Source organism: Ruditapes philippinarum, unplaced genomic scaffold (genome assembly GCF_026571515.1).
Source record: "Ruditapes philippinarum isolate M1 unplaced genomic scaffold, ASM2657151v2 ctg10808_1_1_1_1, whole genome shotgun sequence".
NCBI lineage: Eukaryota > Metazoa > Mollusca > Bivalvia > Venerida > Veneridae > Ruditapes > Ruditapes philippinarum.
In genome coordinates, this window is record NW_026853243.1 from 1 (window position 1) to 12,999 (window position 12,999).

Here is a 12,999-nt window from a genome sequence, read left to right on the forward strand (position 1 = left end):
TCTGTTTTGAATAATCTCGTCATCCCTTGGTAAAATCTTCCTTGTTTCCTTATAGAACGTTTTTATGATAAAAGATTTTTTTTTAATTTTTAACAATGTTCATCATCATTACAATCAGTGTTCATTTAATACATCCTTAAAGGGAAGTAAAATGATATTAAGAAGATCTGATTAAAACTTCGTCTGGCATTATGCTGAACAAAAACCAGATTTTGAAAGAATTTACTTTACAAAAGATTTAAATAGAGGTTGACGTGAATAGGAAGAAAAATATTGTTTAAGTATATTTGAACCAATAAAGAAAAAATATTTAAAATTAACAAAACATAAATAAATAAACAAAATAAAGTCGTTGCATTGTCTAGTGGCCAAGATGTCTTAAAAGCAATTTAATACGTAAGTGTGTCTATAAGCTTAAAGCTACCTATGGTATCGAACTGAGACAAATTATGTAGAAACTAAATTGGCTGATGATGATGAATAATTAAATAAACAACTATCGCTATCCTACTATATATTTGACATACAGATTTACAAAATTACAAAATTTGAAGTAAATAGACGTGTTATAGCCGATCCTTATCAGGTGATATAAGGTGTAACCGACTAAAGTGATTAAAGTAATGCAACAAACGTGGGGCATGAAATGAAAGATCGCAATAGTGTTCAATGTAGGAAGGGAGGGAGGTAGGATATCATGAATGAGCATTGCTCCTTATATATTCATAATATTTTATAAGGTGCAAGAGCTCGATAAAAAAATCTTAAAAATCACTTTGCAACATAATTGTCCTTTTACAATAATACGACCTAATGTTTTGAATAAAATGAACGCACATGCATTATCTAAAAATACACTAAATTGTATTCGATTGCCAATATATCTACAACGATTAAGCTGAATTTTATGTAACATCACATTTAAAAAGGAAATATATGACAAAACAACAACAACAAAAAAAACAGTCGAATAGTGAAACCCATTGTATTTCAGAAAATTTACAAACGTATTGTTTGGAACTTTACATTTATATATAAGCATGTATATACAATTTCAAAATCGAGTGAGTCTATATGATATAAGTTCTTTCTCATCAATGTTAATGCTTAATAATTCTACATAATAACAAAATATCGGCTCAAACAATTCATTAAATGGCATAAATCAATGATTTCAAGGAGATAAGATGACTTTTAATCAATATATATTTTTCTAGTTATGGATACTGTGTGCTAAATGTTGCAAGGAAATCTTTTTGCGATACAACTATTTTAGACGGAAGTTTGTAAAATTCTGATACTTTTCATTAAGCGTCATTGATATATTTTGCATTACTATAAAACTTCAAAAATCTGTTATTAACAATTATTATAAGCGTGTATTTTCAAAACATTTACAATTTATAGTATTAATAGCAACGGGCCTAAGCGGTACTGGAACCCGTCAAAAATAAGGCATTTTTTTCGAACCGATTGTCATTTTGCTTTACGGCGTATTACTTCTCAAAATTATCTGCTGTCGTAAGCCATTTCTTAAACTTTTAACAACAATTTCTAAAAGCATGACATCTAAAAGTGACGTAAGGGTTCATTTGTTTTTAAAGTGTGCCGTTTGTTTTCCAAAACAGCTAGAGGTTTTCGGTTTGAGAACGCCAACGATCTTCGTATGAATACGCTCGGTCGGTGTGACGCTAACCGTTTTGTTACATCGGATTAAGTTTGTTTGTGTTATTTGTTTTTACGGCTCACGGATACAATTTAAGTCATATTTCGCCAAAACAGGATAGATGCGTTTGCCTAACCTCGGATGTTACAAATTGTAAGTAACACCATAGGTCAAAACGATCTCATCAACAGGAGCTCAAAGATGCAAAGACTCAAAATAATAATTCAAGTCCATTTAGTCGCCTTTTACGATCACCCGATTGTTAACGGTAACGTCTCACTCTTTAAAATAAAAGAAAACCTCTCAGCCAGAAAGAGGAAAACAATTGATACAGAAGCTAAATGTTTATAGTGATATTGAAAATTAATGCGATCTACGGTGTTATGACAGAACAAATTTCTGACGTTATTTTACGTTATTTTTACATTATATATCATTGAATGTGTTCTTAAATAAGTAAACCTACTGCTTATATACTGTGTGCAAAGAAGAAACTTAAGTTTATATGGTAATCATTTATTATGAGATTTTTGTTATTTCATAGTCAGTCTTCCCGATCACCCCGCTTATATTATGAAAACAATAATAGTTTGTTCAGGAACATTCAATTATATGTTAAATAAATATATGTAATATTGGATCATGTATACAACATACATTCTTGAAAAATAACAGGTTTTTAGGCATATATTAAGAGTAAAAGTGACAAAAAGTATAAAAATTTTAAATATCAATTTCATTTATTAACTTTCGGAAAAATAAGTAAAATCTATTCATCAAATACAAAAAACACTGATTCAAAAACTGCACGCTCCATAAATTCAGATTCGGACACAAAGTACACTACACATCATAATGTTCTACAACAAAACAAATCAATCCGCTACCGGATGTCACCGAACGTCAATGATGGTCACTTGATGTAATGCATTAGCGTTTACGGACGCATTGATAAATGTTACCAGTTCGCACATGCATACGATATACACGTCACTACTTGTTACTGCCCAACTTCCTGATCAAAATTCATTACAAAATATAGGTTTGTCACTCCGGAACGAGAGAAGACTGTCGCTAAGTCAATAAATAAATACGTTATGATACAAAAATATTAGAGACAAATAGTTTTGTTTTGTTTCCCCCAATAAAATTTAAACTATCCAGCTTAGATATTGGTCTGTCGGTCTTCAAATTTAACAACATAACCTTGAAAAGCTCGTATTTTTCTTTAGATGAAAAAAAAAAGATATTTATTCTTTTGTGTACATATCATAAAGTTAGCATATGATTATTGTTAATTTAAATTGACAACATGATAACTCCAGAAAATAATATATTTTATCGGAGCATTATATGCATTTGCTGTCCCGATGATGGAATTAAAACCTTCCACATATGTTAACATTGTTGACATGATTGATATGATATATTATTACAAGTCTTTTTATATCTACACAGTATCATCTACCTTTTTTTTTCTTTATCTTTCATTTACAACGGATAATTTATTTCCAATTCTGTTAAAAGTAATGTATGAGATAACAAAATAAGAAACAAAATTTTTCTAAAATACAAAACATAATAATTCTCCAATAATTTAAAATGTAACAAAACTACTCAAGTGAAAGAAATTTATTTTGAATACATACGATTAACATGGATTCAATATTAAAACAAGGAAATGTCATATTTTATATATATAATTTAAGAATTGAAATTCATCGGCATGGTTGTTGCAAGTATGCTTATTATTCAATTTAAAGAATCTCATTCATTTCGCTCCAACCAAATACAAAATACATGTAGGATGATTTTAAATTGCGGCAATATTTACCTTGAATATTAAAAGCCAAAAAGTGTAAAATATGAGAATATATATGAAGACTATAACATATGTATTATTTGTATTATTGACATTGTATACTTACATCTACATAAAGATATTCAAATTCCTAAAATAAAAATATTAAAAAGTTTCATATTAATATAAAGTATACGTAAGCAAACTATTTATTAAATATAGACAGTAAATAAGGTCTTTAAAAAACTTAAGATGTATGGGGCATAACAATTATACAAGCATGCATTATATAAATTATCATTGAGTTAATTAAGACTTATTCACGTTTTAGGTAAAATATTTTGTAAAATGACGTGACATTGGTAATTAAAATTTGCCGTATGTTTTGCAAGTATTATCGATTAGACACATAAATACTATGAAATGTAATGTATACCGCTTTGTTAGACACTCAATAGTAAAAACGTTAAGTTAATACTTTCTCAAAGTAATATGTGATTTCTCCAACCATGTATATAATTGCTTATAAAAGAACTTTTCATTTCAATTCAAATCATTGTTTGATTTACTGTACACCTCCATTTCTGCGATTTCTAAAAAATATCCTCCAAGACTTATCCTCACGTAACGACCTCTGACTGGGTTCTCAAAACGAAACGTGCAGTTAGTCCAGGCTTCACCCAAATGGGCAACATTTATAAACTTGGAAGAAACATTGTCAGCGACTTGTATATAAAGGTATGCTACAATAAAAGAATTATAGAAGAGATTTTATTGCAAAATGGGTCAATAGCGTTCGTATTTAAGATAGATTATGATAAAGGTATCTAGTTTTAATACACTTCCAATATGAAACCTAATGTTTTAAATTTACCTTAAAGTACATGCAAACTAAAGTAAAATTATTAAGTGACACACAGGTGTCAATTTTGTCAACATTCAAGTGTTGACTTGAGCTTGTCTTCCGTAATTTTGTCACAACTTTGTTTTTTCTTTTTTTTTAAATTAAGTAGCTTAAATAAAGTTAGTCTTCTAAACATCAAAAGAAAACATACACCTGTACTGGTTCTCATAAATATTTATATGATGTATTGTATATATTTGCTCTAGATCAACTATTGCAGAAGGATATTGCCCAGATTGCGTTCTTGCTCTGGTAAGATAGTTGCCGTCAACCTAGAACAGAGATAGCATATATTATTAATTTAATGTATATGATGAAAGCTATTTTAAATTTATACTTATATTGGTATTTTGCCGTTTAGCCTAATTTGACAAAACTGTTTAAATTCCGATATAGTTTTGTTATAAAATGTATCTCCAGTTAGTCCAATTGCTGGCTTGAAATCCTTTTGAAGCATATAACGTTTTGTTGCATATATAGCAGTTACTGAATTTAACTGAATGTGACAGTTTTTATTCGTAACTTACCATGTTTGCACCAATAGATTCAGCAGAGTACGATGATGATAATGTGACGTTTTTCCCAAAAGCAACATTTGTGAAATTTCTGTTATATTCTGGCTTCGCCACACACCTTCTAACTAACAAAACACATGATATGAAAGCCATTTTAAATGTAAATTTGACATTAATTTCTACATCATCTCATACGCAGACTTCGGTTAAATTATTCCATTTTATGAAAGAAACAACTATTCTGCCCTTGTGACTATGTACTCAAATCTGCTTGGCCAACAGATATCCCAAATATTCTTGTAAATCATCTATACCTTTACCTTTTTACCTCCCCATTTCAAGGGCCTTATGCTTTCTATTCATTCGCTTCGCTGCTAGACGACAGAAATATGCGACATATTGTTAAAACACAGGTTTTATAATTTAAATATAAAGTCTGGCATAAGATGCTTATATATAAAAAAAAGATACGCTCCTTCTGACTTTATACAACACGCAAAGATGATATGAATATTCTGCCTGTGTTACTTTTTTAAAATAAAAGGAATTTTTGTTGGCTCACTGAGGCAGGTATAGTCAGTTCCAAAAATACAAGCACTGTCCATTAAAGAATAACTCGGGTAAACATAGATAAACTGCAAGTGATTAACCAAATATCAACTGTTACATTGTTTACTTAAAAGTCAGACAAATTATATTTTATATTATTATCGTTTGACACTATAGCACAGTAAGTAAGACATGTATGAATGTGATTTCAGCTGATGGGTTCGAAACCTTGTGTAATCTCTTTCATTTGTTATTCAAGTTTTATTTTCTTTATTACTTACTGTCTATGATTATGCATATAAACTTAAAGATATTGCATTTTTTGTCTCTCTTGAAATTTGTTTATGTGATGTGTACTCTAATTGTGTTCTTTCTACTGACTACCTTTACAAGGGCGTCCGTGGCCGAGTGGTTAAGGTCGTTGACTTCAAACCACTTGACCCTCACCGCTGTGGGTTCGAATCCCGACAGGAACTTTGGATTCTTTCAAGTGAGAAAGCTATCCAGCTAGCTTACAGAACGTCGGTGGTTCTACTCAGGTGCCCGTTCTTGCCTGAAATAATTCATGGAAGGGCACCTGAGATCTTCCTCCACCAGTAAAGCTGGAACGTCGCCGTGTGACTGTATGCAAAATTTATGACATATGTATACAATTGTTACCTAAACCCACCAATTTTTAACACGGGTTTGATTTTTTTCTTAGAGAACTACAGTTTAAAAATCCCTTATATTTACCGAAACGAGTACCTGTTTCAAGTTTTCACTTACTTTTGTATAAAAGTATATTTGTTGATCTTGTAAAATATTAAATACTTTCACCTTGTAATTTGGATTTTATAAAACTTTAAAAGTATCAGGTACCATATTTGTTATAAGAATAATCATTATTCAGGCAATAAATAACTATATAAATTTAATAATCATAATTAAAAAAGGTACTTTCCTCCCAAAAGGGATATGAGAGATAAATAAATAATGTTAAAAGAAGAATAAAAGAAAGACAATATAATTTATGTTGACACTTCTGGGGTTTGAACCCACCGCCCTACTTTTAATAAAGTTTACAGTTACTGTAGCTCTAGCCTATTTGAATACTCTTCAAAGCGGAGGAAATACACTTCTTTAAATGAAATTAAGAGACTCAAATTCGTTTACTTAAATTTACAAACATAAATCTCCTTACCAGGATACAAACAGGTAAGAGGTCTTGACCATGTTCCATCAGCTAAACAAGTCGAAGTAGGATTACCATAGGCAACAGATCTACCAACACACTCAAAACCAGCTATTTCTTGGAAAGTGACTCCAGTTGTAAAACGAAGTTGTCCGTTTAACGAAATTAATGGTTTTCCACATGATACTTTATTACAAGTTGGAATATCTGGCCATCCCGATTTTTTGTCACAAACAGTTTGTATCATACTAGATACCTGATATCCATCGTTACATTTAGCTTTATAAGTAATATCTGATGGTGATTCCGACTGCTGCTCCAAAACACCATTTTTAATGGTTGGGATTGATTGACAAGCTATGATTTAAAAATGTAAATTAGCCTACTATTTAAACTACATCACACAGTTTGTAATGTTACTGAAATCATTACTTAAGAATAAGAAATATGCCCAAAAGGTTACAGATGCATCCGTTACATTATTTTGTAATTTTGTACCAACGTAATACAATTTAACACTATATATGAAATTCTACATAAAGCTATCATGAATGACTGTTTCAACGTTTCACTTGCCATGATCATTAAAACAAAGACTTTGTTTGAAATGCTTAAACAGATAATTATTTTGTTCAGACAGTCTAAATAGTTTTATGGGCAAATAATGTAAATGAACTCACCTCCAATAAAACGAATAAAGCATACAATAACGAATACAGCACAAATGTTTCAAACAGTAAATTGTGATAAATAATAATTTAAAAAAGACACTTATTACACTTTCTGTAGGATTAAATTGTATGAATTAATTATCGTAAAAGTGTTTAAAAATATAAAATTGTGAATTTATAAAATCACTTACGACAATTTTGTATTTTACAAGACTGTAGTTCAAACGAGCTTCCCTTACACATAGTTCCAACATTGTTTTTACATGATCTTGACCTATGACGTATGCCACTATCGCAGGAGGCGCTACACGATCCCCATTTCTCCCAATCTCCCCAAATGCCATCTTAATTGTGTATTAAAGCATAAATTAGTCTTTATTATTTGAAACATGTTGCGTAAAAGGAACAAAATATATGATATTTTGATGATAAATGTATTTGTCTAAAAGTGGTCATGTTCTTATCTTATTTTATGATCGATTCTTACTTTTATCTATACGAAATGTATTATATTAATATAAGTACGCTATTATCTTATTGGCACAAAAACAATTGAACAGGCATGGACAAAAACCAGGTGCGGCTTTCACTAACGTTCTCAGAGTCAAAATCTCAGCTTAAATCTGATTTTTTTCTTAACTCAGAATTGTTATTGAAATTTTAATACTTGAAATTTTTCTAAGATATATGGCTGTCCCAGATTCATGTCTAAGTGAAGCTGAATTATCTCACGTATATTTTTTTTTTGTTACTTTCTTTATGGTTATTTTGAAAAATAAAAATTATTTGACCTTCTTTGCAAATAAAGTTCCTACTAATTTCATAATAAAGTAGTATCTTGACTGATTATCATGGGCCTTAATAAATGACGTTATAAAATTATGACGCCACAATAATCATACTAAATATAATTGATTGAGAATTTTGTTTCGTTTTTATAAAACATACTGTTTGCAAAAATTATGAAAATCTATTCTACATTCATTCTTGATAGATTATTTTCATGAGCATTCAAATATTCACATATGTGCTTCTTGGTGCTTTTTGATGTTGTTTTGTGTTGTTGTTGTTTTTATAAATGAAACAAGAAAGATATATCTGAAGTCATTTAGGTGATACATAAACAAAACATTTCCCTGTTGCATCATTTTACACCAAAATAAAAACTATATACTTTGTAACAAAAAGAAAAACTCCATATATAAGTCTTACAAGCCCATCAACAATGCACACTAAGAATGAAGATTAAGTTATGTCTTGAGAAAAAAGCAGTCTTAGTTACGAAAATTTTCAAATGTTGAAACAAAGTTCAGTGAAAGCCAACTTGAGAATTTTCTCAGGTGAATAAGAATCTCAGTAAATATTGAGACAATCTTAAGTTGAGATTTATATTAGTTTGAGAACGTTAGTGAAGGCCGGGCCCGATGTCTTATAACTTACTAAAATGAACCACAAATTTAAACTGAAATATACCATTACATAATATATAAGAATTGCAAATATACCATCACATAGCCTTTCAAAACAAATTTTGTATTCCAATGGATCCCCGAAACAATGATCACCATAGCGCGATGGATAAGGATTCGAACAGTTTCTGTAACGTTTTTGCATTCCTAAACCACAAGTTACGGGACAAGAACTCCATAGAGACCATGCTGACCATCTGCCGTGGACTGTATAATATATATTTCATATGAGCTGAAAATATTTTGCAAGTACAGCTTAAATTGATTCATCTAATTTAAGAACTAATTCAAAAATTTGATTCGTTTATATTTTAAATATAACTGATATTAATTGACCTTCAGCAAAGGATTATAAGTATGCGTTTTGTTTAAGTGTGGAACTGACAAGTACCTGGACATAGTTGTCGTTGACAAGGCTTTGAATCGATACCGTTCCCATAACATTGTAAACCCTGGTAAGCCGGTGCTGGATTTGTGCATGTTCTGACTCTCGTATGCTTACCATTTCCACATGTGACGTCACATTCTGACCATCGTGACCAATCTGCCCAATTACCATCAACTGATAGATAAAAAAAACATTAAAACATAATCCTTGTTGCAGTAAAATTATCGAGGACCAAAACAAGCATTTAAATAATTTAAGCTTTAACATTTTTGTTTTGTAGGTAAAGTAAATCAATTGATTTTGAATCTCTTTAAAATGTACCGTCTTTAAACTTTGTGAAAAAAAAATTAATAATACCTAATCGGCACAAGTTGCAGAAGCTAGGACATATCTTTTTAGCATCATGAATGTCTTTACAGATGTCAAACATTTCATTCAGTTTTGCACAATCCATGCTTTTGTCATCCTGACACAGTGATGCTGAAAAAAAGTTGAGGTCTTAAAACTTAATACAAGTGTTCGTAACATTCAATTTTGTTAAGCACTGTCAAGTGTTTGCTTGATACCATCACGAATGTTTTATACTTTGATTTGTTTGCTCACATTTTAAGGATTGTAACAATAGTGTTCATTGAATAAAACCAAATAGATCATTACAATATGTCTAAACATTTTATGTTCAGACAACTTAACTTGTTCATACTGGACATAGACTTTAACATAATAATAACAAATAAGGTTAATGCTTTTTAAGCATGTGTCACAGTGAAAGAAAAATGATTTTTCGAACCCGCAACCCTCAGAATACTGAACCGCTCTACCGACTGTTTTACCCGGCCGCTTACACATCTACTCCCCTTAATACTGAACAGTTTTGAAACCGTGACATACTCCCCCACTATATTGAATTTGAATTTTAATCTCGTCTTAAACTAAAAAATGCATCTATATTTACTGCAAAAGCGAAAATCATTAATTTAGCATTGTCATACATTTACAGCATAATGGTTATTATGTAGTCAATTTTCCGATTCACTCTCTGTGTAATCATAAATAAAATATCGAAAGTTCGAATATATTAAAGTTAATAAATTAATTATTTTGCGATTTAATGACATTTAAATGCTAAACTGTCAAACAATGTTTGATCCCAAGCTAGAATAAATAGAAGAAAATTAAAGAGAAGATTGTTTTGCTAAATAAACCTTAATTTCGCAATCATTTCTTTATCGTTGACGAATAGTGATTTCAAATTCTTACAGAATAGATATATCAAATCTGGGCGGACATCAATCGGGACAAAGCTGTATTTTTTACTAAACTTCATGGTACCAACCCTTATCTTGATAAATTGCTATCATTATCTCTGCTAAACCGTGATACTCAAGTTGTTCTCCTAAGATGTAGAATTAAACATAATACAGTTTCACATTCTTAACAGGAGACGATTCTCCATTGTGCATGGCTTGCTATAAATATTTCATTGTTAAACGTGTTAATGCCATACTTTGTCAAACGTTCGTTATCGAGCCAATTCACTTGGAGAACTTCAGTAACAGTTCATTCGATTGTTAAAAGGAAGTAAACTTAGTCTAAGGTTTAAAAAACTCACTTGTACTGACTCATTTTAGACATTTTTTTATATATATTTCGGCGTTATTACATAACAAGTTATGTGTTAGAATCACCTTTATACCCAAACAAACTTGCAACCAAACCAGTCCATCAGCTATTACTAGAGTAAGATGTAAACATTACATACGTTTTGGATGTTTACAAAGATGTAAGTTGCATCCTAAACTTCTACAGCATTCGTAACATTCATTGACAGGGAGTGCCTTAAGCTTGGAAACTGCATCAACTTCTGGAATGACGCCACAATTCTGAAATGTACAGCATTTTCCCAGTTTCTTTAGCAGCAGTTTGCCGACTTCAGTAACATAACATGTATAATCAGGAAACATTCCTACCGTGAAACAAACACATATGCTTTAGGATCCATAAAAGTATCTTTTCAATGAAAAAGTGGAAGTTGACAAAATTTTCCAATTGTTTAAAAAAAGATAAACGATATAAATACCGCTCTCATGCACCCTTCAATATCTCATTGATGATAAGCAAGTGTTACCTGATTATCAGTACAGCCCATTGTGTATGTAATATGTTCATCCTTGGTTTTAATTTGTGTAAAGCATGACTGAAAAAAAATCATAATAATTTACAAAACAAAATTTAAAATGTTCAAAAATCACGACAAAATATTTGATAAACTTTTTTATTGTATCATTTCGACATGAAATTAACATAATAATATATGTCAAAGAATTTAAAGCACTTTCAAATTGTTAATCTATTTTTGAACAATAGAAGAGACAAAAGAGTAGGTGTAAATGCATACTTGTTTTTCTCCACATAGAACAAAGCCTTTACATTCATCTAAACTTTGACTGTTGTTACATCTATTGCACACCAATGAACCTTAAATTAATGTTATCTTCATGCAACATAATACATCAAAACATGTCAAATGCTATATTATACCACAAGATATTGTTTAAAGATTTTGTTAGATGTATTAGAAAACGTTTTAAACAAGGACTATGTTTTACGATCACACATTGGATAAAATAAAGTAATAATTTCAAAGGGATGAAAGACAAAATTGCAAAATGCTTTTAAATTCTCTTTTGACCATTCTGCATTATATTTTGTCCAACCCTTGTATGTAAACACTTAATAATTATTTTACTATTTTAAATTTTTGATATATTCAGAAAAATCATGTGTTAAGATAACACTCAAAAAATTACGACGAAGATTTACAATGACGCCTAGACAACCATAAACCTATTCAAAACTAGAACACCTAGGTTTAATGGCAATATCAAAGTAAATGATATGTATTGATTTTTAAAAAACTATGTTTTTTTGAAACTAAACTACACGTATAACAATCATTTTCATTTGCAATTGCGTAACATTGCCTCACATAGCACAATACAGTATATAAAGAAAACTAAATAAAGAAACAAACCTTTACTGAAGAAGGCTTGAAGCAGAAACAAAAATGAACCTGAAATAATTCAGAAGTTAGCTTAAAAATGCAGTAAGAAAAATCAAACATTTAGAGGAAAACGTATAAACTGTTTAAAATGAAAATGTTAGATACGTCTTATGATTTTAATCAGTTACTTTGACTGACATAAATTTATTCGACCAATTAAGAACAATTAGATTTATTTAGATTTATAACAGAATTAAAGATAAAATATGAACTTACCTGTATAAATTATTTTGTCAGGCATCATTAAAAGTTTAAAAGTCTAAACAATCTTACAATGTGCAACCTAAATAAAGACTGACAAGTTGATACTCTCATGATAGATTTACAACATTTTTTTAGGCCAGAAAAATAAATAATACAAATGAAATGTCGTCATCTTTGTCATTCTTACTTGCATTGTAGAATTGTATTGTTCTATCTACTACGTCTTATTAACAACTTTGGCAGTAAAAAAATCGACCTAACAAGATTCTAGACGATTATAAAGAGAGAAAAACCTTCACAACACGATCTCACCCGTAAAAGGTCACTTGTATTTTGTTTTGAATTTTGAAATGAGAGTAATCATCATACATTTTTATGTATTAATAAAACAGGAATTGGCAAATTGTATAAAAAATTCATGTCATCAAAATATTAGAGACAAACAGGCATGTGCGATTAAAACCATAATAATTTGATATATACACCTGGGTAAAAATCACTTAAAATATATTGGTCAATTTTGAATACTATAATTGACTTTCTTATTTTTAAACATGAATTTACATGGCAGTGCAATGAAATAAGTTTTTTATT

General features: G+C 30.0%; 1 protein-coding gene across 1 annotated transcript; it reads right to left on the reverse strand.

Moving 5' to 3' along the window:
• Positions 1 to 4,036: 4,036 nt before the first annotated feature.
• On the reverse strand, positions 4,037 to 11,625 carry LOC132736251 (thrombospondin-1-like; the record flags this gene model as incomplete). The annotated part of the gene is made up of 11 exons (XM_060723348.1): positions 11,536 to 11,625; positions 11,266 to 11,334; positions 10,900 to 11,020; positions 9,495 to 9,617; positions 9,141 to 9,311; positions 8,786 to 8,956; positions 7,472 to 7,624; positions 6,619 to 6,966; positions 4,899 to 5,011; positions 4,523 to 4,643; positions 4,037 to 4,210 (listed from the first exon to the last, which is right to left on the reverse strand). Coding segments are annotated over exons 2-11 (1,516 nt in total), but the record flags the coding sequence as incomplete, so codon positions are not given.
• Between the last annotated feature and the right edge of the window lie 1,374 nt (positions 11,626 to 12,999).